At 51.7% G+C, this 27,641-nt stretch overlaps 1 protein-coding gene across 7 annotated transcripts in view; it reads right to left on the reverse strand.

Annotated features, from left to right (window-relative positions):
* The window catches only part of SLC4A11 (solute carrier family 4 member 11), a 164,843-nt gene that overhangs the window by 65,990 nt on the left and 71,212 nt on the right, over positions 1-27,641 (reverse strand). For 5 of the 7 annotated variants that reach the window (XM_077301215.1, XM_077301218.1, XM_077301220.1 and 2 more), the window contains exons 2-4: positions 26,177-26,227; positions 19,150-19,302; positions 738-784 (exon numbers count right to left, since the gene is read on the reverse strand). In XM_077301215.1, the coding sequence (XP_077157330.1) occupies positions 738-784; positions 19,150-19,302; positions 26,177-26,227 (251 nt within the window). The remainder of the gene's footprint in view (positions 1-737; positions 785-19,149; positions 19,303-26,176; positions 26,228-27,641) is intronic. The other 2 variants (XM_077301216.1, XM_077301221.1) reach the window with 1 other exon arrangement.

A 27,641-nucleotide genomic window follows, 5' to 3' on the forward strand; every position in this document is an offset into this window, starting at 1 on the left:
GTGTAAAAATCAAAGGGGGGAGTCGGTTGTGTGACACTATGGGGGGTCCGGGCTGTCCTCAGGTTCTTTCCAACCTACACGAAGCAAAGCCTCCCTAGTGATAGAAAAGGTGGGTGGGGGGACTGAAAGAAGGGCAAAGGGTGCAGACGGTTATGTCACTTCCAGGGGGCGTGGCAGGGAGGCGTGGTCATGTGACATCACTTCCGGGGGTCCTCAAAACCTGGAATTTTATTTTAGGGGCTCCTCCACGGTCAAAAGGCTGGAAAAAGCTGCTGTATACACTTCACTGGCTTTCATACTTGTGCGTAATGTGTGTCTTCCCCACAGGCAGTGAATATTGTCGATTCTGGTCTACAAAGCAGGAAGGGCGTTCATTCATGGGGAGTGGAACAAAACTTTAAAAAGTTTTACAAATTACTGCCCAAATGAAGACGGTTGGCTCTTTCTCTCTCTCTTTTTTTTTTTTTGCTTTACGTGTGTGTTTGTAATGCAAACGGCCTTCAGGCAGAAATGAACTCCTGCACGGAGTGGAGGGAAAAAAATCAGAATAATTTCAGCGATAAGAAAAGAGCGTTTCACAACTGAGCCTTTCGGGGATTTGGGGGAAACAGAATTTATTGAGAGACGGCCAGGCATGTAGATGATTTCTATTTAGATTAGCCGAGAGATTACACACTTGGAGCATGGAAAGACAAGTTGTTTTAGTTTCTTTGACCCAAAACAGGCATCGTACTTACTTTTCTTGATGTGTGCAATAAAACGCAGCCGGCGCCTTCACTTTCTGCTGAAAAAGAGGAGGAACAGGTTACAATCTTGAGCACTCGCCTGGAAATGGCTTTACGGCCGTCACCCTAAGCCTTTGTGTGTTTTTTTTTAGTCGTTTGTCTACTTAAGGGCTCAGGTGAAATATAAATACTTAGGAATGTACCGCCGTTATCCTGCATTAACTTCCACACACAAACACACAAATTAGTTCCCACTTTGATCCTTTTCTGGGACTTTTAGAACACCATTTGCTTTCCCTACATTTTTTTCACAACAGCCCTGTGAGGTAGAGAGAGTGTTTCCAGCGAGCTTTAACAGTAGATTCGAACCCAGGTCCTCGAGGATCCTAAGGAAAGTCCAGCAGCTGCAAGCCCTTCCAAAATGAGCAGATCAGCCTCTTTAGGGCCATAGGACCCCATCATGAATCAGGGGCTGATCAGAATCATGAATCATGAATCAGAAACAGTTCCGCATGGTGGTGGTGGGGCTCCCAAAAACTGTCCAGGAGAGTATTCCAAATGGGTCGTGTCAAGAATGGGTGCTGAGCAAGCATTTTCTATCCCATAACTTCAACGAAGGGGGAGTAAATTCTGGAAGGTGATCAGAATGCAGTAGTAGTAGTAAAAGGTAAAGGTAAAGGTACCCCCTGTGCAAGCACCGGGTCATGTCTGACCCTTGGGGTGATGCCCTCCAGCGTTTTCATGGCAGACTCAATACGGGGTGGTTTGCCAGTGCCTTCCCCAGTCATTACCGTTTACCCCCCAGCAAGCTGGGTACTCATTTTACCGACCTCGGAATGATGGAAGGCTGAGTCAACCTTGAGCCGGCTGCTGGGACTGAACTACCAGCCTCATGGGCAGAGCTTTCAGACTGCACGTCTGCTGCCTTACCACTCTGCGCCACAAGAGGCTCCGTAGTAGCAGCAGCATAGATTTAATGTTAACCCCGCTGGCCGTAAACACCATAAAAACAAGCAACATGAACATCCAGCCACATGTATCACATTCAAGGCATAAAAATAAGAAAGGAACGCATTTCAAATAAAAGCTGGATTTAAAATTACGTTAAAAACGAAGTACAGGCAGTTAATAGAAGTCAGCCGTAACACTGGAAACAAACCTTTTCCAGTAATTACAGAAGAAAACATAAATTTGGCAACTGTCAACGTAACAGAGGGGAAAACCTTGGTCAAAAGCAGCACCACACAATCAGGGCAGTGAAAAGCGGGGTACAACCCCCCCCCCCGCCCCAAGCTTTTCTGTGTTTTAGATCATCTTCAGCATTTGCTGGCAGGGGCTCCTGGGAATTGTAGTCCATGGACATCTGGAGGACCACAGGTTGACTACCCCTGATCTTCAGGATACGTCGGGCAGAGAGTAAACGGCCAACTCCCACCCTCTCCTTGCAGGAATAACGAGAAAGGCGATCCGCTTCAAATATATGTATGACCGCATACCAGAGATTTTAGAAATAAGCCCCTTTTCTGAATGCATCAACCAATATTTAGGCAGCAGCGGGCCCTGTGCCGAGGCATAGAAATTTCCGGAGGAATTCCATCCGGATATTCACCCCACCGGCTCTTTCAACCCCCCGGCTGCCTGATGGGTTAGAGGTTCCAAGATGCCAATCAGGCGGTACCGCTGTGGATGTAGCCTCGTGCCTCTCCCAGCGGGGAACGCACGTTTTCCAACCCACGCCTCTCCTCCTGAGAAATTCGGTTTGCAAATATGCAGACAATTAGACGGGGAGACGTCCGAGGGAATCTGGAGAGACTTTGCTGACAGGCTCCAAAGTGCCTTTTGGGTATCGTAGTGGCCACCTGCCCAGTCTGCTAGCCATCGGCTGCGTTACTTAGACGGGCGGTCTAGGGAGGACCGCGAAGGAGTCCCAGACACGAGCAGGCCGGCCCACCCCTTTCATTTACTGCTAGCTGCAAATAGTTTGTTCGTTCGGAAGCCACAAGCCTGTTGAGTGCTCAGTAGGACAAATTTGGAACGTGTTCTTATAAACAGCTTGAGGTCAGGCATGTTCATGGAGGCCAAGTCTCTCAGTGGCTACCGGCCATGGGGACTATGCGGAACCTCCATGTTCAGAGGCACTGAACCACTGGATCCCACAGCCAGGAGGCAACATCAGGGGAAGGCCTTGCCCTCTATGCCCTGCTGTCGGCCATCCGGAAGAACGGGTTGGTCACAGTGTGAGTTAGGAAGCTGGACTGCATGGACCGCTGGTCGGATGCAGCAGGGTTCTCCTGGTGTCCTTATGAAGGCCTCTCTCAGCCCCATCGTCCTCACAAGGGGCCTGTTGCGGGGAGAGGAAGGGAAGGGCCTTATAAGGCACCTTTAGATTCATTAGGCCTGCTGGGTGACCTTGGGCCAGTGCCAGTTCTCTCAGAGCTCTCTCAGCTCCACCTGCCTCACGAGGCATCTGCTGTGGGGAGAGGAAGAGAAGGCTATTGTAAGGCACTTTGAGACTCACGACGTCTGCTGGGTGACCTTGGGTGAGTCCCAGTTCTCTCTGAGCTCTCTCAGCCCCACCTGCCACATGAGGTGCTCGTTGTGGGGAGAAGGCAATTGTAAGGCACCTGGAGACACATGAGGCCTGCCGGATGACCGTGGGTCAATCCCAGTTCTCTCAGAGCTCTCTCAGCCCCACCAGCCCCAGAGGTACCTGTTGTGGGGAGAAGAAGGGGAAATGATTGTAAGGCCCCTTGTGGTTCCTTAGGGTACAAAAAAGTGGGCAATAAACACCAACTCTCAGGCCCCTTGTGAGGTGGATGAGGCTGAGAGAGCTCCAAGAGAACTGGGACTGGCCAAAGATCACCCTGCAGGCCTCATGAGTCTCTCGCTGGGGCAGTGATTTCTGAGTTTTCAGAACCACGCAAGTTAAAGGCACTTTTCCACATCGTGTTTCGGGTGCCCTTGCATTTCAGCAAGAAAGAACGAAAGAGGAGCCACTCGGACAAACAGGGGCAGCAAGTGGGGAAGCTCTCGGGCCACATCCTCCCCCACAAAACCTCGTGCTGCCTGTGACCTCTGCAGACGCTGGACAGCAGCAGAAAGGCTGGACTGGGCGGCCAGCAAGATCCCGGTGGACAGCTCCATCGCAAACGCCCATCGGCAGCCTCGGGAAAGCCAGCCTCAGCTTCCCTGCGGGGCTTCCCGCTGTCCCGCTGGATGGGACCCAAGCTGCCTCTTGGCTAGCACATTTCCGACAGTGCTGGTGCCCTTTGGCAAGGCCGAAAACCCTTCTCCTAACTGGCCCCGGAATCTGGCATTTGGAGACACGCTGCCTTGGGAGGTGGAGGATCCATTTTTGTACCGAGGCTAAGGCTCTTCTCCTCTCCCGACACAAACTTGTTAGTCTTTCAGGTGTTCCTGGACTCTGGCTCTTTTCTACTCCTACAGACAGACACGATGGCCCATCTTGATCTATCCCCTCCAGGCAGCATTTGTCACCCCACCTTGTGGCGGCAGGGGCCAGAAGTTAGTTCTGTATGGCTGGGAAAGTATTTTCTGTTGCCCCTCTTCAATCCCCTGCTGACCCTCGTCGTTAGCGAGCTCTAACGTCAAGAGAAGAGGTGGAGAGGGAAAAGAAACTTGATCCTTTCTCAACTCCTTACACGTATATAATTTAAAAATACTTAAAAGTCTGCCCCCTCCTTAGGACAGCTCACATTATTATTCCTAAATTACCTGCTTATGCCTGACTTTTCAGTGCCCAAAGGAGGCTCAAAGCGGGTTGCAGTCGCCTTCCCTTCCTCCCCCCCCACTAAAGGCACCCTTGTGGGGTGGGGAGAGGCACTATCAGGACTGTGACTAGAGCAGATCGCCCAGTGGGCCTCATGTGAAGGAGCGGGGAATCAAACCCAGCTCACCAGAGTAAAAACCACCACTCAACTACTACAGCACGCTGGTTCTTGATTGTTGCAATTGGTAAACGGGAAGGAGAGAAAAATAAAACCAGAATCGAGAATGTACCCCGATGCGGGAGAGGGGCTCTTGGTCAACCGAAATCAAAGAGGCTGCTAAGAGAAGGCGTCAGACAATTCTATATTCAGTTCCATGTTACCCCAAAATCATGCTCAAACTCAGCTCAAATGCCTATGCCTGGAAAACCAAAATATCCGTCCCTCAGATCCTGTTCTTCCCATGGAAGGACAGCTAAGGTATTGGGCCGGTCCCAGCTCTCTTAGAGCTCTCTCAGCCTCACCTACCTCACAAGGTGCCTGTGGTGGGGAGAGGAAAGCAAAAAACTATCATAAGGCACCTTGAGAAACGTGAGTCCTGCTGGGTGACCCTGGGCCAGTCCCAGTTCTCTTGGAGCTCTCTCAGCCTCATCCGCCTAACAAGGGGCCTGAGAGGGAGGGGAAGTGCTTGTAAGGCACCTTGAGACATGTGAGGACTGCTGGGTGACTTTGGGCCTGTTCGAGTTCTCTTGGAGCTCTCTCGGCCTCACCTCCCTCACAGGGTAGGCCTATAGTGGGGAGAGGAAGGGAAGGCGATTGTTAGCCGCTTTGAGACTCCTTCAGGTAGCAAAAAAAAACAGAATACGGGGGGGAGGGGAAGGCTCTTGTTCTAAACCAGGGGTAGTCAACCTGTGGTCTTCCAGATGTCCATGGACTACAATTCCCATGAGCCCCTGCCAGCGTTTGCTGGCAGGGGCTCATGGGAATTGCAGTCCGTGAACATCTGGAGGACCACAGGTTGACTACCCCTGTTCTATGCACAGACGTCCTCCATCCTCCCCCACCCCTGGGGCGACATCCTCTCCGAGTGAGATTGCTCAGCGCCGCCTTCGGAAAACCCTCTTGAAACCAGGAAGCTCCGAGGGAGACCGAGGCTAGCGCAAACACAATCAGGGCATCTATGTTCCACCCTGGCCTCGGAAGCGTCAACGTGGCCAGCCGCCCGCCCTGACATCGGGTTTCTAAAAAAGGCATCTGTCAGATGTGGCGTGCTGGGGTCCCGCATTGTGCCGGGCAGCATGAAAAAAGGCCGGGGCGTTAATGTGAGGAAACGCAGCTATTGTGTGAGGAATGACACCCGATTCAACCCCAGACCCTCCGTCTCTGGCCAGACCTCTCCCTGGGATAACTTGGCGCCACTGGCCGGTCCCTCTCCTCCTTGCCGCCCCCCCCCCACCCTGTAAACGAATTATCTTAGCAGGGGCCCGGCGGGGATTTGGGGTGGCTCCGTTTTGCTTGCCGAGCGGCCGGGCCGCTGGTGTGGGTGTGCGCGCAACCATGCGCCCAAGTGCCTTGCAGGAAACTGTTGACCCGGCTTCTAGGAACGGCCTATTGTCTCGAGGGCGGGACGGCCCTCATCAAGGCAAGCGTGTGTGTGGAAGTGTAACTCCCAGCCCATTATTTTCGCGAGCAGCACCACATCCTGCCTTCCAGCTGGCTTTCGGCCACATCGCGAGCGGCCAGGGGAGAGACGGGGGCCCTTCTTTGTTGTTCCTCGGCGGGCCGAACTTCAAGGCGAGCGGGCATCGGGGGCCGGAGGTCAAAAGGAAAAGCAAGGGTTCCCGTTTTGGGGAATGCGCCGTTTGGCAGCGGGAGGGAAAGTGCCAACGGAGAGACGCCTATCTTTTTTTCCTAATCCACGTCTTGAAGTTAAGCCACGGGGGGAAAGTCTTATCGGATTCGGAGAAGGCGGCCGGAGGAGGAGAGAAAGCAAACGCACAGAGAGGATGAAAATAAAGTTCCAAATGACCGTGTGAGAGCTTGGGAAGTGGCAGGGGAGCAAAACGACAGCCGACAGAGATGCGGTCTAGGAGCTGGCCCGGCACAGTGGTTGTGCCAGGCCAGGATTGGGGAGTCCCAGGTTCGAATTCCCATGCGCACCACGGACGTTTGCTGGGGGACTGCAGGGTGGCCACACGCTTTTGGCCTAGTTAACTCCCTGGGTTGTTGTGAAGATAAATTGGAGAAGCGGAAAATGATCCACGCTACTTTGGTTCCCCGTTACAGAGATGGGCGACGGAGAGATGGCGTGATTTGGGGGAAGGCTCCTTCGCACGTGCTCCCTTTCAAATGCCCCGCCCTCCATTGGCTCCACCCCAAAAAGCTCCAGGGATTTCCCAACCCACAGCTGGCAACCCTGCCTTGTGCACATTTGAGCTTCAAAAATCTTTCCATGGCAAATCTGCCACATGCGCGGTTCCCGTGTGGGACTGTGCATGGGCCATTTTATGTTTGAGTTTTTTATCTCTATCCTGCTTTTCTCCCCAGAGGGATCCAAAGCAGGTTACATTGTTCACCTCTCTTTTATCCTCACAACAACCTTGTGAGGTAGGCTAGGCTGAGTGAGGGGCTCAAAGTCTCGCGGTAAGTTTCCAGCTTGGTGTAGTGGTTAAAGAACGGTGACTTCTAATCTGGTGAGCCAGGTTTGATTCCCTGTTCACCCTCCACAGGCAGCCAGCTGGGTGACCTTGGGCCACTCACAGTTCTATTAGAGCTGTTCTCACAGAGCAGTTCTCTCAGGGCTCTCTCAGCCCTACCTACCTCTCACAGGGTGCCTCTTGTGGGAAGGTTAGGTGTACATAAGTTGCTCTGAGACTCCTTGAAGTAGGAAAAAAAAGCAGGGTAGAAAAAAAGCACAGCTCTTCTCCCATGGCAGAATGGGGATTCGAACGCAGATCTCCTGGTTCCTAGTGCAATACTCTAACCAGAGCATCATATTATATCTCAACAACGTGACAAAGAACACTCAGATCTGACACTCTACCAGAATTCTCAAATGATGCAGCGTAGAATCCCAGCCACAAGTTAAATAGAACAATATTCAGAATGTGGGGAGGAGTAGGGTAATATGAGCCCCCATCTTTAAAATCTGGGAGAAAAGGGGGTGATGACCCCTGATAAAACTCAGGTCGGGCCAGTTTATAACCAGGGGCATCGGGTTCCACAGCTCTCAATTAGGATCTGATAAGAGAAGCCATGTTGGATCAGGGGCCATCAGGAGGCCCACCAATGTGGCCGACACTCCAGAAGCCCCCCAAGCCCCAGAAGAGTGACCCATTTATGTTGTTGTTAGGTGCGAAGTCATGTCCGACCCATCGCGACCCCACGGACAATGATCCTCCAGGCCTTCCTGTCCTCTCCCATTCCCCGGAGTCCATTTAAGCTCGCACCATCTACGCATTGTGGCTAAGTGTCCCAGACACACCAGATGGACACAAGATAAGCCATGTTGAATCAGACCAGTGGCCCATCCAGTCCAACTCTGAGTGTCACACAGTGGCCACACACCCCTCCCTGCAGCACTGAATTCCACACGCTCATGGCTCTTTGGGCAAAGATGCCCTCCTTGGAAGTTAAACAGGAGAGTTTTCTGGCTGAGTTGCACAAACACGGACAATCGGTGGGTGGGGATGTGCGTGCCCGCATGCAAAATATGTTACACGCACACCGTTTGCAGTTGTCTGGAGGGGGAACAGTAAAAATGCCCCTCCTTCCCCAAACTGAGCAGCCACAATGAAAGAGCAGGGCAGTCATAAAGGCCATGCGGGAACCTCTGGTTTTCAAGATTGCTCCGGGGAGAAAATAACCCCAACAGGGTGGGCTGTTCCTGCTGCAGGACGCCTTCTCTCCCCCTGGCTCTCTTACTGCCCTTTAATTTTCCTCTTATTGCAATTTGTCTGGGAGGGTTGCTGGCAGGCAGAAAGAGGGCATATAAATACTTCAAATAAATAGCTTCCAAGGAGATAAATCCCCCCAGGATTTCTTGCAACAGATTACGGAGGGTGCAGGGGAAATGGAGAAGGAAGGACGCTACGCTCTTCCCGTTGGGAGTTGAACCTTGGCAGGCAGCAATCTCCCTTCCGTGATTCTTCCTCGCGACAGCCTAGGGAGGTAGGCCAAGACGAGGACGAGGCTGGCCACTCAAACCACCTGACCCGCTTCCCAGCCGTGGGAGGATTTGAACCCCAAGGTGGTTTGATTCCCTGCTCTCCCCTGACAGCTCGCTGGGTGACCCTTGGGCAAGGAACATCCTTTCAGACCAACCTACCTCGCAGGGTTGTTGGGAGGAAAAAGCAGACAAGAGAAGAATGTTGGTTGCTGAGGAGAAAGATGGGGGGTGTAAATGAAGTAAAATGAAATACAATGCAATATAACCCGGGGGCCCTGCACCTTTTCACCCTCTACGTCTCCATGTGGGGATTCTCACTGCAAGAAGCAGCTGGTTTCCACTGCCCGAAAGATTCCACAGGATTATTTCATTTTATATACTAATTATGGATGCTTTATGCCAGGGGTGGCTAGACTGTGGCTCTCCAGATGTCCGTGGACTACAATTCCCATGAGCCCCTGCCATTCTGTGATTCAATTCTGTGAGTCTGAGAGAGCTCTAAGAGAACTGCTCTGCGAAAAACTTCCGGGAACCTCCCAAACCACAACTGGCAGCCCTGGATGAGACTACCGTCTTACCAACACGGCATGCTGAAAACTGTTCCCCACTGCCTACTTCCCCCCTGTGAAATGTGCATCCCTCTGAAACACCCTCCTCTGAAACAAAAAGAGCTGTTGTTTTATACCCTGCTTTTCCCAACCCAAAGGAGTTCCAAAGTGACTTACAAATGCCTTTCCCTTCCTCTTCCCACAACAGGCACCCTGTGAGCTGGGTGGGGCCCAGGAGAGAGCTCTGCGAGAACTGCTCTGCGAGAACTGGGACTAGCCCAAAGTCGCCCAGCTGGCTACATCTGGAGGAGGAGCGGGGAATCACACCCCATTCTCCAGATTAGAGGTCGCCACTACCTCAGGCTGGTTTTGAGACCTGATTGCTTTGACCAGCAATTTCTCAACCAGGGGTTCGTGAAACCATGGGGTTTCTTGACGGCCCTGAAAAGGTAACCCGAATGGGTGGGAGTTGATATATTTTTAAAATTTGTTAAATGTTTATCGGGTGATAGGACCATATACGGTCCTGGGGGGACGGAAGGGGAGGGGTCTCAGGTGTGCATGTCCACAGCTCTGCTTCCCAACCCTATTCTGTACGATTGCGCCACTTCTGGGGTTTCTCGAAGCCTCAAGAATGTTCCAGAGGGCTCTCGATATTTAAATAAAGCTGAGAAAGGCTGGGCTAGACTCTCCCCCGCATTTGTAGGAATGGTGTTTCAGATGTGGCTCACCCTCAGCTCCCTGCAGTCTGTTCCGCATGTTTGTGTGCGCATATGAACCAAATTTCTATGCCACCTCTCCAGGGGCCCTGCTTGAAGCAGCTTTGCAAAATAAAAGGTAACAGAAACAAAGCATTTAAAAGCTATTAACCAAAACCCAGACTCATAGACTCAGCCGCCACTAAAGGGAAGCTGGGACTATTGTGAAGTTTGAAATGCCACTTTCAGACTTTAATGGTGCTAAAAGACCCCTTAATTAAAAGCCCAGGAGAACAGAAATGCTTTGACCGGGCACATGAAGGACGGCAGCCAAAGCGCCAAGTGGGCCTGAAGGTTTTCTTTTAAAGAATTATTTATCGTATGGTGTAGAATCACAGAGTCCTAGAGTTGGAAGGGGCCTCCAGAGTCATCTAGTCCAACCCCCTGCACAAAGCAGAAACTCACAAGTACCTGCCCACCCATGGCGACCCCAATTTCATGCCCAAGCAATTCCCCACCACCACCACTCCAGAGAAGAGTCCGCTGTTCTTAACCATGGCACCCCGCCGGTTCTCAAAGGAACAGCCCCTTTTCTGTTGCCCTCGAAAGGCTGCTTAAGGAACCAAGTCCAAATTCTCCCGCGTACAGTTCACACAACCGGAATGGAGAGGAGCTAATCCCCGCTAATGCCAGCAAAGCCCTTTGAGCACTGCGCATGAAGTGGAGCAGGGGAGCATTCAGAAAGGTGCTCCTTCTCTGGGGTCTGTTTCTTGGGGATATTCTAGCCCAGCATCTCCTGCACCTTGCAGAGGGCTGGGCGGAGGATCTAGGCCCGGGTTCCCCAAATAGACTTTCACATCACCTCCTTCTTGGTCTTTGTAGCTGCCGATATTTGGGATTGAATCTGTGACCTTCCGCATGCTGGGCAGAGGCTCTGCCACTGAGCCACGGCCCCTCCCCTCCGACAGAGCTACCTGGCCATGCTAGCAAACGTGAGCTCCCGCAGCCCCTGGCCCCTGAAAAGATTCTTCCTTGCAAAGCAATGCGACAAAACAGGAGTCGAAGAACAGGAAAAACAGAACCTTCTGACGACAGGAGGAAGGTGAGATGGAGGCCCACGCCCTGTTCCAGGCCCCTCCAGAACGGCCCCTGTCTTATCGGGGAGACAGATGGGTCTGCTCTCCCATAAGATCCGTCAAGTGCTTGGGATAGGCAGTGACATTTTGCAGACCTGAGCAAAGTCCCCCCCCCCCATCTCGCGTCTGAAACAATAGCACCAAAAAGGGACCCCTTGCACAGTTTGTGCACTCAAGCAAGGATGCACCTGTGGATTTTAGCAGGAACAATCTTTATATACAGAAGAAGAGTTGTTTTTTTTATACACTGCTTTTCTCCCCCAGAGGGAGTCTCAAAACGGCTTCCAATCGCCTTCCCTTTCCTCTCCCCACAACAGACACCCTGTGAGGGAGTGGAGGCTGATATTCCTGCTAAGTCAGAATAGCTGTCTCTATCAGTGCTGTGACTAGCTCAAGGTCACCCAGCTGGCTGCGTGTGGAGGAGCAGGGAATCAAACCCGGCTGGCCAGGTGAGAAGTCCACACTCCTAACCACGACACCAAGCCTTCGTCTCCTTTATTTCAAACGCTGAATCCCGCCTTTCTTCTTGGTTCAAGGTGGCTCACAGTAACACTTCCCGGGCTAAAACCAAAGACGAAAGAGCCAGCCCCTGTTACGGGAGGGAGGGGAAAACGGTTTCCTTCCTTGCTAGACCCAAAGGTCCCTCAAGAGTCCCACGGTAACCAGCTGCCGCCACTCAGGATCTCTTGAGAACATCTAGCCTGACCCGCAACCCCAAATCCCTCCCACCTTAAAAGATGCCTGCCAATTCAAACTCCTTCCAAAGCCCTGGCAAACAGGCGGGCCTTGAAACATCTCCTGGAATCTCCAGCGAGACCATCACCCTGACCTCTTCAGGGAACCCATTCCGCCAAGCTGGAGCCACGAGGGGAAAGGCCCTGGTTTTGGACAAGGCCCAAGTGGGTGCACAGGGACACGGAGAAGGAGACGGTCCTTCAAAAATGGGGGTTCTGAGGTTTCACATTGCTGTAAACCATGGGAATCTGCCTTGGTGCATCACACAGCTACCCGAGGCTTTGCTGCGTAGGCTGACCTTCTGTACATATAGTTATGACAACAGAGGACGGGGCAGTAGATGCTCCTGCTGTGAAGCTTCCTAGCCTCCCTCACCTGTAGGTCGGCAGCCAGCAGGGAGTAGCATGTCTCGATCCAGCCATGAATCGGCCACGAAAAGCCGAACTCCCCTGTCCGCCGGGGCCTCCAAAAGAACCATAAGTGCCAGCCGGGAACCTGGGGAGCCTCATTATATCCTGCCCTGCGACGTGGTTGTTCGTCACAGACAAAGCCGTGCGGAGGAGTTCTTTAATATTAACTTCCTTTGTTTTGTGGCCGGACACCATTAGGTAGGCTCTGCCAACCGTATCTCCAAAAGGACATTGCAGAGTTCGAGAAAGTCCGGAGGAGGACAACCAAGATGATTAAGGGGCCGGAGCACCTTCCTTAGGAGGAAAAGTTGAAGTGTCCGGAACTTTCCTGTCCGGAAAAGAGACAACTAAAATGGACACGGTAGAGGTTTGCAAGATTGTGCATGAGGTAGAGAAAGTTGAGAAAGAGACTTTTTTTTTTTCTCCCTCTCCCCAAATGCTAGAATCTGAAGGCATCTGATGAAGCTGATGGACAGTAGGTTCAGGACCGGCCAAAGGAAATACCACTTTACACAGAGAGGAATTAAAACGTGGGATTCACTGCCGGGCCACAGGCAGAGATGGCTTTTAAAGGGAATAGAAAGGTTCAAGAGGACAGAAAGGTCGATCAAGGGCTGCTAGCCATGGTGACCAAAGGGCACCTCCATGTTCAGAGGTGGACAACTTCTGAATCCCAGAGCCATGAGGCAAAATCAGGGGGAGTCCTTGGCCTCTATGCTCTGTCCTTGACCCTCCAGAGGAACTTGGCTGGCCCCTGTGTGACACAGGATCCTGGACTAGATGGACACCTGGTCTGACCCAGCAGGGCTCTTATGAAGTTCTTATGAAGACCTTGGCCTCCATGCCCTGTTCTTGGTCCTCCAGCGAAACTGGTTGGCTACTGTGTAAGATGGGATGCTGGACTAGGTAGACCACTGTTGAGATCTCTTCTGATGTTCTTATCAGGGGAAGGCCTTGGCCTCTCTGCCCTGCAGTTGGCCAAAGTATCTGTCCAGCCGCTGCTTGAAGACCACCAATGAGAGGGAGCTCCCCACCTCTTTAGGCAGCACATACCACTGATGAACTACTCAGAATGTGTAAAAATTTTCCCCTGATATCTAGCCTGAAGCCTTCTAATTTAAATCCATTACTGTAGGTCCTCTCCTCTGCTGCCAACAGGAATTGCTCCCTGCCTTCCTCCAACCTTTCAAATACTTCAAGAGGGCAATTATGTCCCCTCTCAACCTCCTCTTCTCCAGCCTGAACATTCTCAAGTCTCTTGTGCTTTTCCTTGTCCCTGGGCTACGGATCCTCCTCATTGCTCTCCTCTGCCCCCTCTCCATTTTGCCCACGTCCTTTGGGAAGTGAGGCCTCCAGAGCAGCACGTGGTACTCCAGGTGTGGCCTGACCAACGCGGTATGCAGTGGGACTCTGGCATCTTGCCATTTTGATGCGAGGCCTCTGTTGATACAGCCCAAGACTATATTCACCTTCTTTACCACTGCATCACACTGCCTGCTCATGTTTAGCTTCCAGTCTACTAGTACCCCAAGATCTTGTTGGTACAGGCACTGCTGCTAGCCAGAGGTTTATCTCACCTACAGTAGGTGTGCTTCTCTTTGTTGTGACCTAGATGCAAAGCTCCTTATTGAATCTCTTGGATGCTTGAGGCTGATCCTGCACTGAGCAGGGGGTGGGACTAGATGGCCTCCATGGCCCCTTCCCACTCTAGGATTCTAGGAGTCTAGTTCAGTAGTGGAATGGGCTGCCTGAGGAGGTGTGGAGCTCTCCCTCACTGGTGGTCTTCAAGCAGCAGCTGGACAGACCCTAATCTTGGGTGTTTTTACACTACTTTTATCTTTTACACTACTTATACTGGATGTTGTGTGTCCTGACGCCACCCCCCCCCCCTCCATTTTCTCTTTTTCGGTCTTCAATTTTTTTCTTGCATCATTTCTCATTTCTCTTTAAAAACTTTTTTTTTTAAATATATATTTTAAGGAACTTCCATGCATCAACCTAGGAAGAGGCATCAGAAGCCAAGAAAAGAGTAAACCAGCCCAAACAGGATTTTTGAAATGCACATATGTTTTGTTTTTCCGCCCCTCTGAAGATTCTAGGCTTCACAAAAAGAGAACCACTCAGTGTCAGGACAAACGAGAAATAAATTTTGTGGCTTTCGTGAGCCGCACAAGCGACGTCCAAAGAGCTCGTGTTTGCCGGCTGAAGGAAATGCCGTTCAGGCCTCAGTCACGTTTTCAAATAGCTCTTCTGCCTTCGGCCATGCGCAAACACTTGGAAGCAATGCTCAGGAGACGAAAACATGTGCTGTAAATCAGCAACACAGTGACAAATGCCTATCTGAGCAAACTCTCAGCAGCTGGGGGCGGGTGACTCGTTTTCTAGGCGTGGGGGTGGCGTTTAAATTTTGCATTTTTCCCTCTTGCACATTAAAACTTGGTTTATCTAAATCCAGCCTCTGGGATGTACATGCTGCCGCGCAAATGCTTCCAGACAAATGTTCTCTCGGGAACAGGTTATGGGATGAGGAATTGTAAACATTTTCAACGTGATTTAGGAGTAGGAAGACTTGAACGCAGGTCTTGCCAGCAAGAAAATGGGACCCACAAAGTTAACTAGACTCTCTGACATATGCCTCCCGCAGGGCTTTTTACTGAGGTTTTGTGCGTGGGGAAGCCAGAGTGCCCTGAATTGTATACCTTAAAACAGGGGTAGTCAAACTGCGGCCCTCCAGATGTCCGTGGACTACAATTCCCAGGAGCCCCTGCCAGCATTCGCTGGCAGGGGCTCCTGGGAATTGTAGTCCACGGACATCTGGAGGGCTGCAGTTTGACTACCCCTGCCTTAAAATAAGGGAATTCAACACCCACAACAGGCATTTTACGGCAGAATCGTCGTCCTTCGACTCGTTCTAACCTGTCACTGTCCATCTAAATTCATTTTAATCTGAATGCTTGGCAGGGGCTCGTGGGAATTGTAGTCCATGGACATCTGGAGGGTCGCAGTTTGACTACCCCTGCTCTACTGGCTCTCTCTTGAAGGAAGGAGGATGCATGCATCGCCGGTCCCAACAAGAGCCGGTCCCAACATTTCGAACTGGTGCCTTCTGCAAACCTTCCGTGCACAGTCCCTCACCCACAAGGCTTTCATACAAGAGACAGGAGGGAGGTACATATTTGCAGCTTCTAAAAACGGCACGGGAAACAACCCTGGACAAACTGCAAAGAGAAAGGGGGGGGGGAGCCCTACAAACAAGGTGCACGCCGTCCCTATTCATTCCAGCAGGGTGTTTTCTTTGGAGCCAAACAATGGCATTCAGCAGGGCAAGAATTTCCAAATAGCCCGGAGGGATATAATGGCACAATCGATCACGTAAACAGAGAAAAGCAAACACTCTGCACAATAAAGCGGCAGCCCCCCCCCCCCTCTCCCCATGCACACCCACACCCCACCCACTCCGGTCCCAATGAAGCAAAAAGGCTAAAATTAGTTACTGCAAGTCTAGCCTCGCGCACACACCCCTCCCCGTCCTTAATATGCATGTGTGTCCGTTCCCACCCCCCCCCCAAAAAAACATATTTCGCATTTCAGAAAGGAAAACAGATACTTTGATGTACGGTAGGAAAATCTTAATTGGTATATTTGATGGATGTTTCAAAGAAATGCAGATCAACTTGTGTTAGCAGAGGGGAGTCAGAATTGGGTTTGTCTCCCTAGGGAGACGGTTCCGGCAACAGGGGGAACAAACACAGCCCGCTGCATTTGTTCCCATTTGCATCTCTCCGTGGACACCTTCAAAGGCCGTTCCTCGGGTGTGGGAAAAGCTCCCAACGGTCCTAAGCCTGCGGACCCCTTTGGGATTCTGACATAGTAGGGCGAGCACAACCCTAAGATGGCTGCTGTGGTTGGCAGAGCCACAAAATGGCCCCCGTGGCAGGCCCAGCTGCCCACATAGAAGAAGCTCACGTGGAGGGTCACGAGGAGTCAGCATTTTGTAACAACACAGCGCAAAAGAGGAGGCAGGCGCAGGATGCTTAGGGCTGATCCTGCGTTGAGCAGGGGGTTGGACTAGATGGCCTGCATGGCCCCTTCCCACTCTATGGTTCTATGAACACTGCAGGAGCGGTGCTCGCCAAAATGTTATTTTAATTCGCTGTCCAACGAGCAATCGGAAGCCTTTCTGGGCAGAAGCCCACCTGTCCTCAATCTGTTTTCTAAAAGCCCTTGGTGGGACGCCATGGCAGCCCCCTGGGCACCACGTTGGTGACCCCTGGTACAGGCTGCTTAGTTACTGCGCTAAAAAAATGGCAGTGTGGCAGGCTGTGCGCGCATGAGCACAGGCATGCGCATGTGTCTTTCCCTTGTCTTCTTCCCCACTGAGAGCCCCAATGATCACGAGAAATCTAAATGAGGGACCACAGGTGGGCTCATCCACCCCATGCACACTCTGTTCGGGTATGGTATCCTCTTGCCAATAATCCTGGGCCAACAATGTACAGGGGATCGGAGTAGGGTTAGGGAGGCCTGGGTTCGAATCTCCACTCTGTCATGGAAGCTCGCTGGATGATCTTGGGACAATCCCATGCTCTCAGCCTAGCCTACCTCTCTGGGCTGTTGTGCAGATATGCTGCCTCGGAAGGTGGCAGAGTCTCCATTGTTGGAAGTTTTGAGCAGGAGACTGGAGGAGTGGGTGATTTTTAAGTCCCCCAAAAAGTGGGGAGGGGGGCTGGATTGGATGGTCCTTTATGGTCTGCTCTGGGTGAGTGGGGTATAAATTAAATAAATAATGCCTAGGAATAACAGTCCCTGGAGGTCCACATTCTTATGCTTCTTGCTCACCTCTGGGAGACACACTTGGGCACTTCTTGTTATGTGTTTGCCGCTCAACGGACAGGCAGGTGGAAATTATTTTAATTTCCCGGTAACCTTGCGGCGGGCTCACCCACCGTGCCTCGGGCGGGCGGGCGGGCGCTGGGCTTGTCTGTTTACATGATCCACGCTGCCCCCGCTACGCCTTGCTGAGTATACGCCACATACGAGCACTTTCAAATTAAGCAAAACAAAAAACCCAACCAAGGCTGCCCGACAATACTGTTGCGACACAACGCCTCCTGTTTCCAAAACAAAGCTTTGGAAAGGGCACCGCCGATGCCTATCGGACGATTGATGGCTTTGAAAACCGCACAAAGTGTTCTGTCAAGTCCTAACGTTTCCGAGTTGACCTCCGGTTTCCCTGATTCAGGTGAGTCCCCGTGCTGGTCTGAAGCAGCAGAGCAAAGTTCGAGTCCGGGACCACCTCGTAGACCGAGAAAGTTTTATTCTGGGCGTAAGCTTTCCTGTGCAAGCATGCTTCTTCAGGAGAAGATCTAAGCTTCCCAAAGAAGGCTTTTGTGTGCAAACGCGCTTCTTCAAAAACACAAAAGCTTATATCTTGAATAAAAGTTTTGCTGGTCTTAATGGTGCGGCTGGACTCAAATTTGGATCCTTAGCTTGTGCCAACCTACTTTGGGAGATCTAAATGCTCGGGAAAACGCAACCGGAGAGCAAATGAGCTACCAAGACGCAGCATTTAAGCTCGCTGTGTGTTCTCTTCCATTGTCCCTAGATCTCCACGTTGCTGTTGTCATAGAATCATAGAATCATAGAGTTGGAAGGGGCCATACAGGCCATCTAGTCCAACCCCCTGCTCAACGCAGGATTAGCCCTAAGCATCCTAAAGCATCCAAGAAAAGTATTTACACTGGCAAGAGCTGCTGCTTGGAGTTCTGATCGTTCATCTAGATTTGGTTGCTAAACAGTCCTTTCCCCTAGACCAGTTCAGGATGGCCGCACTGATCTTCACTTTCAGGCTAGATTACTGCAATTATGTGTATGTAGGGCTGCCCTTGAAGACAGTTCAGACATGCAAGTCATGCCTCTTCCTTTAGTAATCCATGTGCTAATTATGGCTCTCTCACCAATTCCTGCTCTCATTTCTCCCCTAGAACTAGAGCATGGCTAAGCACGCAGTGCTGACGTGAAGAACATAATATATGTTTTAATTTTACATTTCAAAGTGTTAAAATGTCATTTTAAAAAACCCACATTCCTACGGTTCTAGGTGCAACCAAAAAAGGGTGAAAGCAAATAACCCTCTTCAAGTAATACCCAAGAACAGCCTCTCTCAACTTTTTTATCGTTGAGAAACACCTGAAACATTTTTCAGGCTTCGAGAAACCCCAGAAATTGAAAATATGGTCGGGAAGCAGAGCTGTGGACACGCCCACCTGGGGCCCCTCCCCTTCCCATCCCTTCCAGGCCCATCATTGGCCACGGGAGGGGGGGTCAACATGACCATATATGGTCATAACGCCCGATAAACGCTAAACAAGCTTAAAAATATATATTTAAAATTAATTAACTCCCACCCATCCAGGAATCCCATCCAGGGCCGTAACAAACCTCAGGGTTCCGCAAAACCCTGGCTGAGAAAGCCTAACCTGGAAGGTCGAGACAAAACTTTTAATGGGGTTTTTGAACGACACGGTAATACTTTTGAATGTGTCATTCAATAGATATGATATCCTTTACATTAGCACTGCGTGCTTAGCCATAACACCGCAGTTTCATGTTTTCGGCTCAACTTTTTAGGTGACCCTTCTCGTGCGAGGTTTTTTTGGCCTCCTCTCTTCTTCAGTCGCGTGTTATCTTTTGCACCTGCGCTCCCTCACCTGCGTGGCTCTGGAAGCCAGCCAGGGCAACGATGCGCGAGGAAGAAAAGGTAACGCACACAGGATTCCCCTTCTCGGAACGCCCTTGCCGTGCTCTCCCGTCGTACAATCAACTCCTCCGCAGGTGCATGATGACAAACCGGGCCGAAGCCCACACACAACATACGCAGTTCCCCGGGGTTAATAAAAGAACGATCAGTGCAAACTGTTCCAGGCGAATGAACGGTCCTACGCACAACACCCAAGACCAGTCCCAGATGGCCCGTCCGGAGAGCCGGGCCCATGGCTTACCTGTCACATTCTGCTGGACGTCCAAGTTGACATTCACAAAGAACCTGATGCTGTCCCCCGAGACGATGGAGGAGTTGACCGTGTCGAAGAGTTCTTCCCCGCCTCCTTCTTCCTTGTTCTCGCAGGCATCGTCCGTATCGCATTTAAGGTAACCTGCCGTGCATGAGAGAGAGAGCGAAAGAGAGAGTGTGTTATTGTGTGCGCCAAGACAAAAGGGCTGCCTCGTCCAAAAGGACCGTCGCAAACCGAGCCAAATGGAGATGTTGTCCTCTGCTGGGTCACCTTCTTCCCCCGGTGAGTTTTGCGGGTGAGTCGAAAGAACCTGGGGGTCAGAAGGGGCTGGGGACCGGGGGCTCAAGTCACAGCTGACTTACAGCTTTGGAGCATGAGATGTTCAGAGATATTCTGTCTTTTTCTTTTTTGGGGGGTGGTGGTGAGATAGATAATATATTTCTTTTGGGTTCTGATATCTTAAAGGTTACAGTTAATATGTGAAAGTGATGAATTGTGAACTATAGACTGTGTAGCAATGAGGAAAATTAGCAGCAGAGTGATAAAATAGACCAGCTATACTGTTTACGAGTTAAATAAATTAATACACCACCACCACCACCACCATCATCATCATCATCATCATCATAGAATAACAGAGTTGGAAGGGACCTTCTAGGTCATGTAGTCTAATTCTCAGAGAGAGAGAGACAGAGAGAGAGAGAGAGACAGAGACAGAGACAGAGACAGAGAGAGACTGGCTCCAGGTCACCCAGGCAGCTTCTAATGCAGAGTGGGGATTCGAATCTGGATCTCCCTGGTGTTAGTTCGACACTCTAAACCAGCTTTTTCCAAGCTTTTGACCGTGGAAGAGCCCTGAACTAATTTTTCAGGCTTCAAGGAGCCCCGGAAGTGACGTCAGTTGGCCACGCCTCCCTGCCACGCCCCCTTGGAAGTGACATCACACCGGAAGTGGCAGCACTACCTGCATTAACAGGCAGTCTTTAGGAGGGCTGAGGGGGGAGGAGACAAGAGGTGGTTTAAGGCGGGAGCAGGCACGCAGGCTCCGCCCACTCCCAGGCACAGGGACCACGAGAGCACCCACGCTCTGGAGGGGGGAGGGAGCAATGGGAGCAGCCACTTCCCTACCTTGTGGCCATCCATCGTGGCAGGAGGGACCCCTCCGGAGTGCCCGTGGAACCCTGGGAGTCTGTGGACCCCGGTTGGGAATCCCTGCTCTAACCACTCCAATTCTGATCTGATTACTAACTGTTCAGTTCTCTTCTTCATCATCATCATCATCATCATCATCATCATCATCATCATATCATCATCATCATCATCATCATCATCGCTTCAATTTATTACCCACCACTCCCGAACCTGCTCATGGCAGGTTACAGACCACCAATAAAATCCCAGTAAAAAACCCATTAAAAACGGACAACAAGTACAATAAAACCCAACAACATGACCGTAAAAAGTCCAGAAAAACTCCCCCTTCCCTCCATCTAAGGACAGATGGAAAGAGGGTCAGATCATAAGACTTGTTGCTAACTGACCAGGGCAAAAAACTCCCCCTTCCCTCCATCTAAGGTCAGATCATGAGACTTGCTGCTAGCTGACCGGGGCGAGAGAGCGATCTTCCACATCACCCCGGCCTCAACCACAGACCTGGTGGAAGAGCTCCGTTTTGCGGTCCCTGCAGAAAGTCGGGAGTTCCTGCAGGGCCTGCAGCTCACCCGGAGCTCATTCCACCAGGTCGGGACCAGGACCAAAAAGGCCCTGGCCCTGGTCGAGGCCAGCCGTGCTTCCCTGAGACCTGGAGCCCTCCCTGAATTGCAATGGCTCTCCAGACGGCAGAAATTGCTTCCCCTGGAGAAAACCGGAACTTTTCTGCCCTGCAGCGGCCCTTCCTACATCTCGCTTACCAAACCTCCTGGGATTTCCCAGCCCAGCGGTGAGAACAAGGAAATACAATGTGGATAAATTGCGGACTGTTTGCTGAAATGCCACCAACATATGAGCAAGATCCTCTCCTCTGCACATTCTAATTAAACAAATCCCTTTGTGAGCCCTCGCCAGCTGCCCCAGCGTTAGCTGACCCCGAACATCGGCTGCTTTCTGTCCACGGCTCCACCTTCCCTCCGTCCAGAGCCCCCCGCAAATAGCCCTGCTCGTGCTCCGGTCTCCCCGTCAAGGGGATTATACTTGCTTTCCCTCCTTGCTATGGTTCAGCAATGACGAAAAGTGTACATCCATGCTGGCCCATTGCCCTTAATTAAGAATTATGTTTCCTGTCCTGTGCGCGAGAATTTACATGGTACGGCAGGAGGCAAATAAATGCGTTGAGCCGCATCTGGTCAGAAAGAGGGAGATGTAGACAAACTGGAGCGTGTCCAGAGGAGGGCAACGAAGATGGTGAGGGGTTTGGAGACCAAGACGTAGGAGGAAAGGTTGGGGGGAGCTTGGTCTGTTTAGCCTGGAGAGGAGACGACTGAGAGGGGATATGAAACCATCTTCAAGTATTTAAGAGTTGGCTATGGAGAAGATGGAGCAGAGTTGTTCTCTCTTGCCCAGAAGGATGGACCAGAACCAATGGGATGAAATGAATTAAAAAGAAATTCCATCTAAACATCCGGAAGACGTTCCTGACAGTCAGAGTGGTTCCTCAGTGGAACAGGCTTCCTCGGGAGGTGGTGGGTTCTCCATCTTTAAAGATTTTTGAACAGAGGCTGGAGAGCTATCTGACGGAGAGGCTGATTCTGTGATGGCTCCAGGGGGTGGCAGGTGACAGTGGATGAGCGAGAGGGTTGTGGGTGTCCTGCATAGTGCAGGGGGAAGGACTAGATGACCCAGGAGGGCCCTTCCAACTCTAGGATTCTGTGTTTACGTTTCAGAATTGAAGGCAGCTGCAAAGATTTTTAGATTCATTCTTCTCTACAACAAGCAACTATATGGATCCCTGTGGGTAGCCTGACTGGTAACTTCCATTCCTGTGCATCTAAAGAAGCATGCGTGAACATGGAATCTTATACCTTGAATGAAACTGTGTTGGTCTTAAAGGTGCCACTGGATTCGCACTGCACCCCATGATTGTGGTAGTTGAGCACTGTAAGCTAAAAATAAGCAGACAGTGGGATGCAGAAGACATCTGGAGGGCCGCAGTTTGACTACCCCTGCTTTAGGCTGATCCTGCATTGACCAGGTTGCTAGATTGCCTGTAGGGCCCCTTCCAAGTCTAGGATTCTACAATTCATAAAGTTCCCTGGGAAAAAAGCCCCGGAAGTGATGTCAGCCAGTCACAGCTCCTGACCACACCCCCAGCAGTGACATCCCCACCCATGTTAACAGGCAGGCTCGAGGAGAACTGAGTGGGGGAGAGACAGGAGGCGGTTTAAGGCGGAGGAGGCATGCAGGCACATTAAACCATGCGAGAATTCACTCATGCTCGGGAGGGGGAGCAATCAAGGCAGGAGGGGGAAGGAGGGTGTCCACGGCCCCCTGGTTGGGAATGAGCATGAGCATTTCGGGAATCGGAATCAAAAGACTTGTACTGGCATACGAAAAAAAGATGACAAAAAAAATACATTATGAAGCATTAATTGTCCTGCAGTTAGAGTTGTACAAACTAGGCAACCGAATCAATAACTTGAGAGTTTTTGTTTCCTAAGAAGGAAATGCTCTTCCACCAGGCATTTGGTTAGGGCCAGGTGTTCATCCCAGGGTGTACAATCAGGTCCCCCCCTGCCCCCCTTCCGGTCCCTGTGTCCAGCATTAGGGATCCTGTGTTATAGAATCATACAATCACAGAATCATAGAGTTGGAAGGGGCCATACAGGCCATCTAGTCCAACCCCCTGCTCAACGCAGGATCATAGAATCACAGAATCATAGAGTTGGAAGGGGCCATACAGGCCATCTAGTCCAACCCCCTGCTCAACGCAGGATCATAGAATCATAGAATCACAGAATCATAGAGTTGGAAGGGGCCATGCAGGCCATCTAGTCCAACCCCCTGCTCAACGCAGGATCAGCCCAAAGCATCCTAAAGCATCCAAGAAAAGTGTGTATCCAGCCTTTGCTTGAAGACTGCCAGTGTATTGCCTGGCAATATTCCCATCAGCACCGGCCCGATGGTCCAATATATGCGCAGAGACACTAAATCCGCAGAGGTTCAGAGAGGGGCTTTATTGATGAACCCGTGAGCAGCGATGCTCGAATCCAGTAGCATCGCCCCAAAAGAGGAGGCAAAATCTGCATCCGAAATGAGACGCCAGCCGTGCCTTCGAAGCATCTTGTACAGCAGCCAGAAAGAAGCCGAATTCCATAGGAACAAGGCGAGGCAGAGGGACATATGGCTGCTCGTGCTTTGAATGTCACTGCGGGAGGTACATAGCCCAAATCTGCCATTAATATTCACGCCACTTGTTTTTCCCAATTTGTTCTGAGTTGCCCCCCCCGCCCCACCCCCTGCAAAGCATTCTAAGGAAATTGATTTGGGGCAGGGGAGATCATCAATTTCCCCTCAAGGAGGATGCATCGGAGATAAGGAGGGACTGTGGCAGGAGGAATAATAAATCTCTACAAGCCAGTGTGCTGTAGTGTTAAGAGCAGAGGAGTGCAATCTGACGGCCCCTTCCCACTCGGGGATTCTGTGAGTCTCGTTCAGCCGTGGAAGGGGCTGCCTAAGGAGGTGGGGAGCTCCCCGTCACTGGCGGTCTTCAAGCAGCGGCTGGACAGATCCTTCTCCTGGATGCTGGAGGCTGATCCTGTACTGAGCAGGGGGTGGGACTAGATGGCCTCCGTGGCTCCTTCCCACTCTGGGATTCTGTGAATCTAGTTCAGCCGTGGAATGGGCTGCCTCAGGAGGTGGGGAGCTCCCCCTCACTGGCCGTCTTCAAGCAGCGGCTGGACAGATCCTTCTCCTGGATGCTGGAGGCTGATCCTGCACTGAACAGGGGGTGGGACTAGATGGCCTGCATGGCCCCTTCCCACTCTAGGATTCTAGGAGTCTAGTTCAGCAGTGGAAGGGGCTGCCTCAGGAGGTGGGGAGCTCCCCCTCACTGGCCGTCTTCAAGCATTGGCTGGAATGATCCTTCTCCTGGATGGTGGAGGCTGATCCTGCACTGAGCAGGGGGTGGGACTAGATGGCCTTCATGGCCCCTTCCCACTCTAGGATTCTGAGAGTCTCATTCAGCAGTGGAATGGGCTGCCTAAGGTGGTGGGGAGCTCCCCCTCACTGGTGGTTGCAGTGGAAGGACATTCTTATCCTGGATGCTTGAGGCTGACCCTGCACTGAGCAGGGCGTCTGACTGGATGGCCTCAGAGGGACCTTCCATGATTCTGCCTTGATGCAGGCACCCAGTTGAGCAGCTGGTGAGATTTCGGGGAGAGGAGAAAGCCCTCTGTCCCGATACAGTCAAATTCAGCGAGGATAAGGGGAGAGGAGCAGGAGCAGAGGGCGGGAAGAAGGTCAAAGCAGTCTGAAAGAGAAGGGGGCAGCGAATTCCCGAAGGAGAGCACATGGGTCGCTCGTGGGATGTGCCAGGACCAAAGATCAGAGCTGAGAGAACAGACGTCTGAGCAGAAGGGAGGAGAGGAGACCAAAGAGAAGAGGCACAGTGGAGCCTGGTTTGCGTCTCGGGTAGCTTTTGTTTGCGGGTCCTCCAGTGTAGGCTCTTTGGCCAGCCTTGCGCGGGGACGTTACGCAGCTGTGGGAGAAAGACGAGATCTGCGAGGGCAGCGGTCCCTCCGAGTTCGAATTTTAACCGCGCCGGTGAGGCAAATTGGCCGCTGGAAGAGAAAAGCCTCCAGCAGACTAAACAAAATCCCCGGTGCGCTGGCTCTGCATGTGCTCGGTGCGCCTGGGTTCAATCTGCGCCGACGGGCAACAAGGCCAAGAAAATATCCCGGCCCCATCTTGAAAGGATTTAGCTCAGAAGAGCATCTGGATTAATTTCGTTGTCGGGCAAAAGAATCCGGGGAGTTATAAACAAGGCGAGCATACCAAACTCGACAAAGGAGCCAAAAACAACAACCCCGGGGCGTGGGGGGGGAAGGGGGGGGGACACGACAACTGTGGACAACAACAGCAACTGTCTAGAGGCCTCCGCGCTCTGGAACGGGCGGGCAGCTCAACCTCGCCAGCAAAGCCAGCAAAAGCACTGGGGGGTTCTCCGGAGCGGATGCAGAAAGAGAGACGGCTCCGGACGGCAGGTCTCGCGACGCCCTTTCAAAACGTCCTGGCACAACGGCTGCCCAGCCTCCATGGCCGTAGCGCTCGGCCCCTGCATGCAGCTTGCTTGCCCCGCCGCCCCTCTTGATGACACCGGGGCGGTGAAGGAGCAGAAGTCCGCTAGAAGCGAGGGGACGGTTTCAAACACACCTGGCAGAACTGCCCCGATCAAGCCTTCATGGGGTCGCGATGGGGGCCCCAGAGCCAGGAGAGCCCCACTGTGAAAATATCAGCACGCCGGCATGCCTGGTGCAGTATTGTCAACTCTGATAGGCAACGGAGGTGCCGTGAACTGAATTTGCCACCTTCTGCGTGTGAGGCTTGACCTTGACCACTAAAGCCACGGTCCCTGGCCTCTGTGAGCCTGCAGGCCCCGTGGAAATTCTGACGGCGTGGTGGGTGCGGCCACCAACACTCACCCTCTGCCACAGATCGCCATCCGTGACACAGCAATCACGGCACATGTTTTCGACAATCCGGGGACCCCCTGCCCTGGGCCACAGGCCACACGCTGAGCTCAGACACCCAGTTCCTGCGGGCCCGGTTGGGTGCATTCCACTTGCCGACACTTCAGATCCCTGGATTAATTAAAGGCAGAGCAATCCTCAAATTAAATGAGTTTTGCGGGTGGTTAATCAGCAACAGCGCAAGTGGGAGAACTACAGGACTGCCTGCCAAATTTTGAACGCTTTTCCTTCCAGAAACGCCGGGGAGCCGTCGTTTCCAAGGCAGGGCAGGCCGAGCGGTTGAGCATGCACAGGGCACGAAGTGCTGGGAGAGGAGAGGGAATTGTACTTGCCTGTTTCTTCAAAGAAGTACCCATTTCTGGACATTGCTGCTGGCGGGCTTTCTGGAAAGGAGAGAGAAAAGGAGAGGAAAATGCGTGAGACAGTGGTTGAGAGGGCCTGAAGCTTATTTTAAAGGGCAAACATCAATCACTCAGAATACGTTAGAGTCCAGTGGCACCTTGAATCATAGAATCATAGAATAATAGAGTTGGAAGGGACCTCCTGGGTCATCTAGTCCAACCCCCTGCACGATGCAGGACACTCACATCCCAATCGCTCATCCACTGTCACCTGCCACCCCCTTGAGCCTTCACAGGATCAGCCTCTCCATCAGATGGCTCTCCAGCCTCTGCTTAAAAATCTCCAACCCACCACCTCCCAAGGAAGCCTGTTCCACTGAGGAACCTTTCTAACTGTCAGAAACTTCCTCCGGATGTTTAGACGGAATGTCTTTTGCATTAATTTCATCCCATTCATTCTGGTCCATCCCTCCAGGGCAAGAGAGAACAGCTCTGTTCCATCCACTACATGGCACTCTTTTAAATACTATCCAGCCTCTGTTTAAAAATCGTAGAATAATGGGGTTGGAAGGGGTCTCAAGGGTCATCTAGTCCAACCCTTCCCTGGATAAGGTAGGAAATTCACAACTATCTGCCCACCCACAGTGACTCCAATTCCATGCCCAGATGAGACCCCCCCCACCCACCCTCAAAAAACAAAATCAGAATTCCTGGCCAGTTTGGCCTGGAGGAAATCCACTTCCCGGCACCAAAAACTGTGATCAGCAGTTCCCTGGGCATGCAGGAAAGGGCCACAAGAGTTGAGCATGGACACAACCCTTCCTGCCCACCCACCCCCCATCTGCCTAAGTTCACAGAATCAAGAGAGCTTCAGAAACAGAAAAGAATCGACATATAGGCTTTTCAATAAATATATGATCTTGGTCAGAGGTCAATATATAGATACACACAGTTGTATGTAACAACTTTATTTCAATTCACAACAGGGTGAGGCGGGACTTCCTTAATCGGATACGGCTGGTTCTGGTCCTGTGAAGTATTCATATTGGCTGCATCGTCAGCCAGAAAATATTTCCCATTCCTCCCCTGGCTACTGGGAAATCTCACTGTGGGCTTCTCTACAAGAAGGTGCATGCTGAAATTAATTACTTAGGGCGTTTCACCTTGCTCCAGAACAGGGGTAGTCAAACTGCGGCCCTCCAGCTGTCCATGGACTACAATTCCCAGGAGCCCCTGCCAGCAAACGCTGGCAGGGGCTCCTGGGAATTGTAGTCCATGGACATCTGGAGGGCCGCAGTTTGACTACCCCTGCTCCAGAATGTCTCTGAACATTCTAGGTAAGCCATCGCATGAGAAATCAGCCTAATTTGAAAGTACTGATTTTCAGAAGTCTACAAAAGCCTGAACTCTCCCTAAAAGCTGAAATGGCTAAAGCTATTGTCCTTCGGTCACGTTA

This window comes from Paroedura picta, chromosome 10, assembly GCF_049243985.1.
Source record: "Paroedura picta isolate Pp20150507F chromosome 10, Ppicta_v3.0, whole genome shotgun sequence".
NCBI classification, from domain to species: domain Eukaryota; kingdom Metazoa; phylum Chordata; class Lepidosauria; order Squamata; family Gekkonidae; genus Paroedura; species Paroedura picta.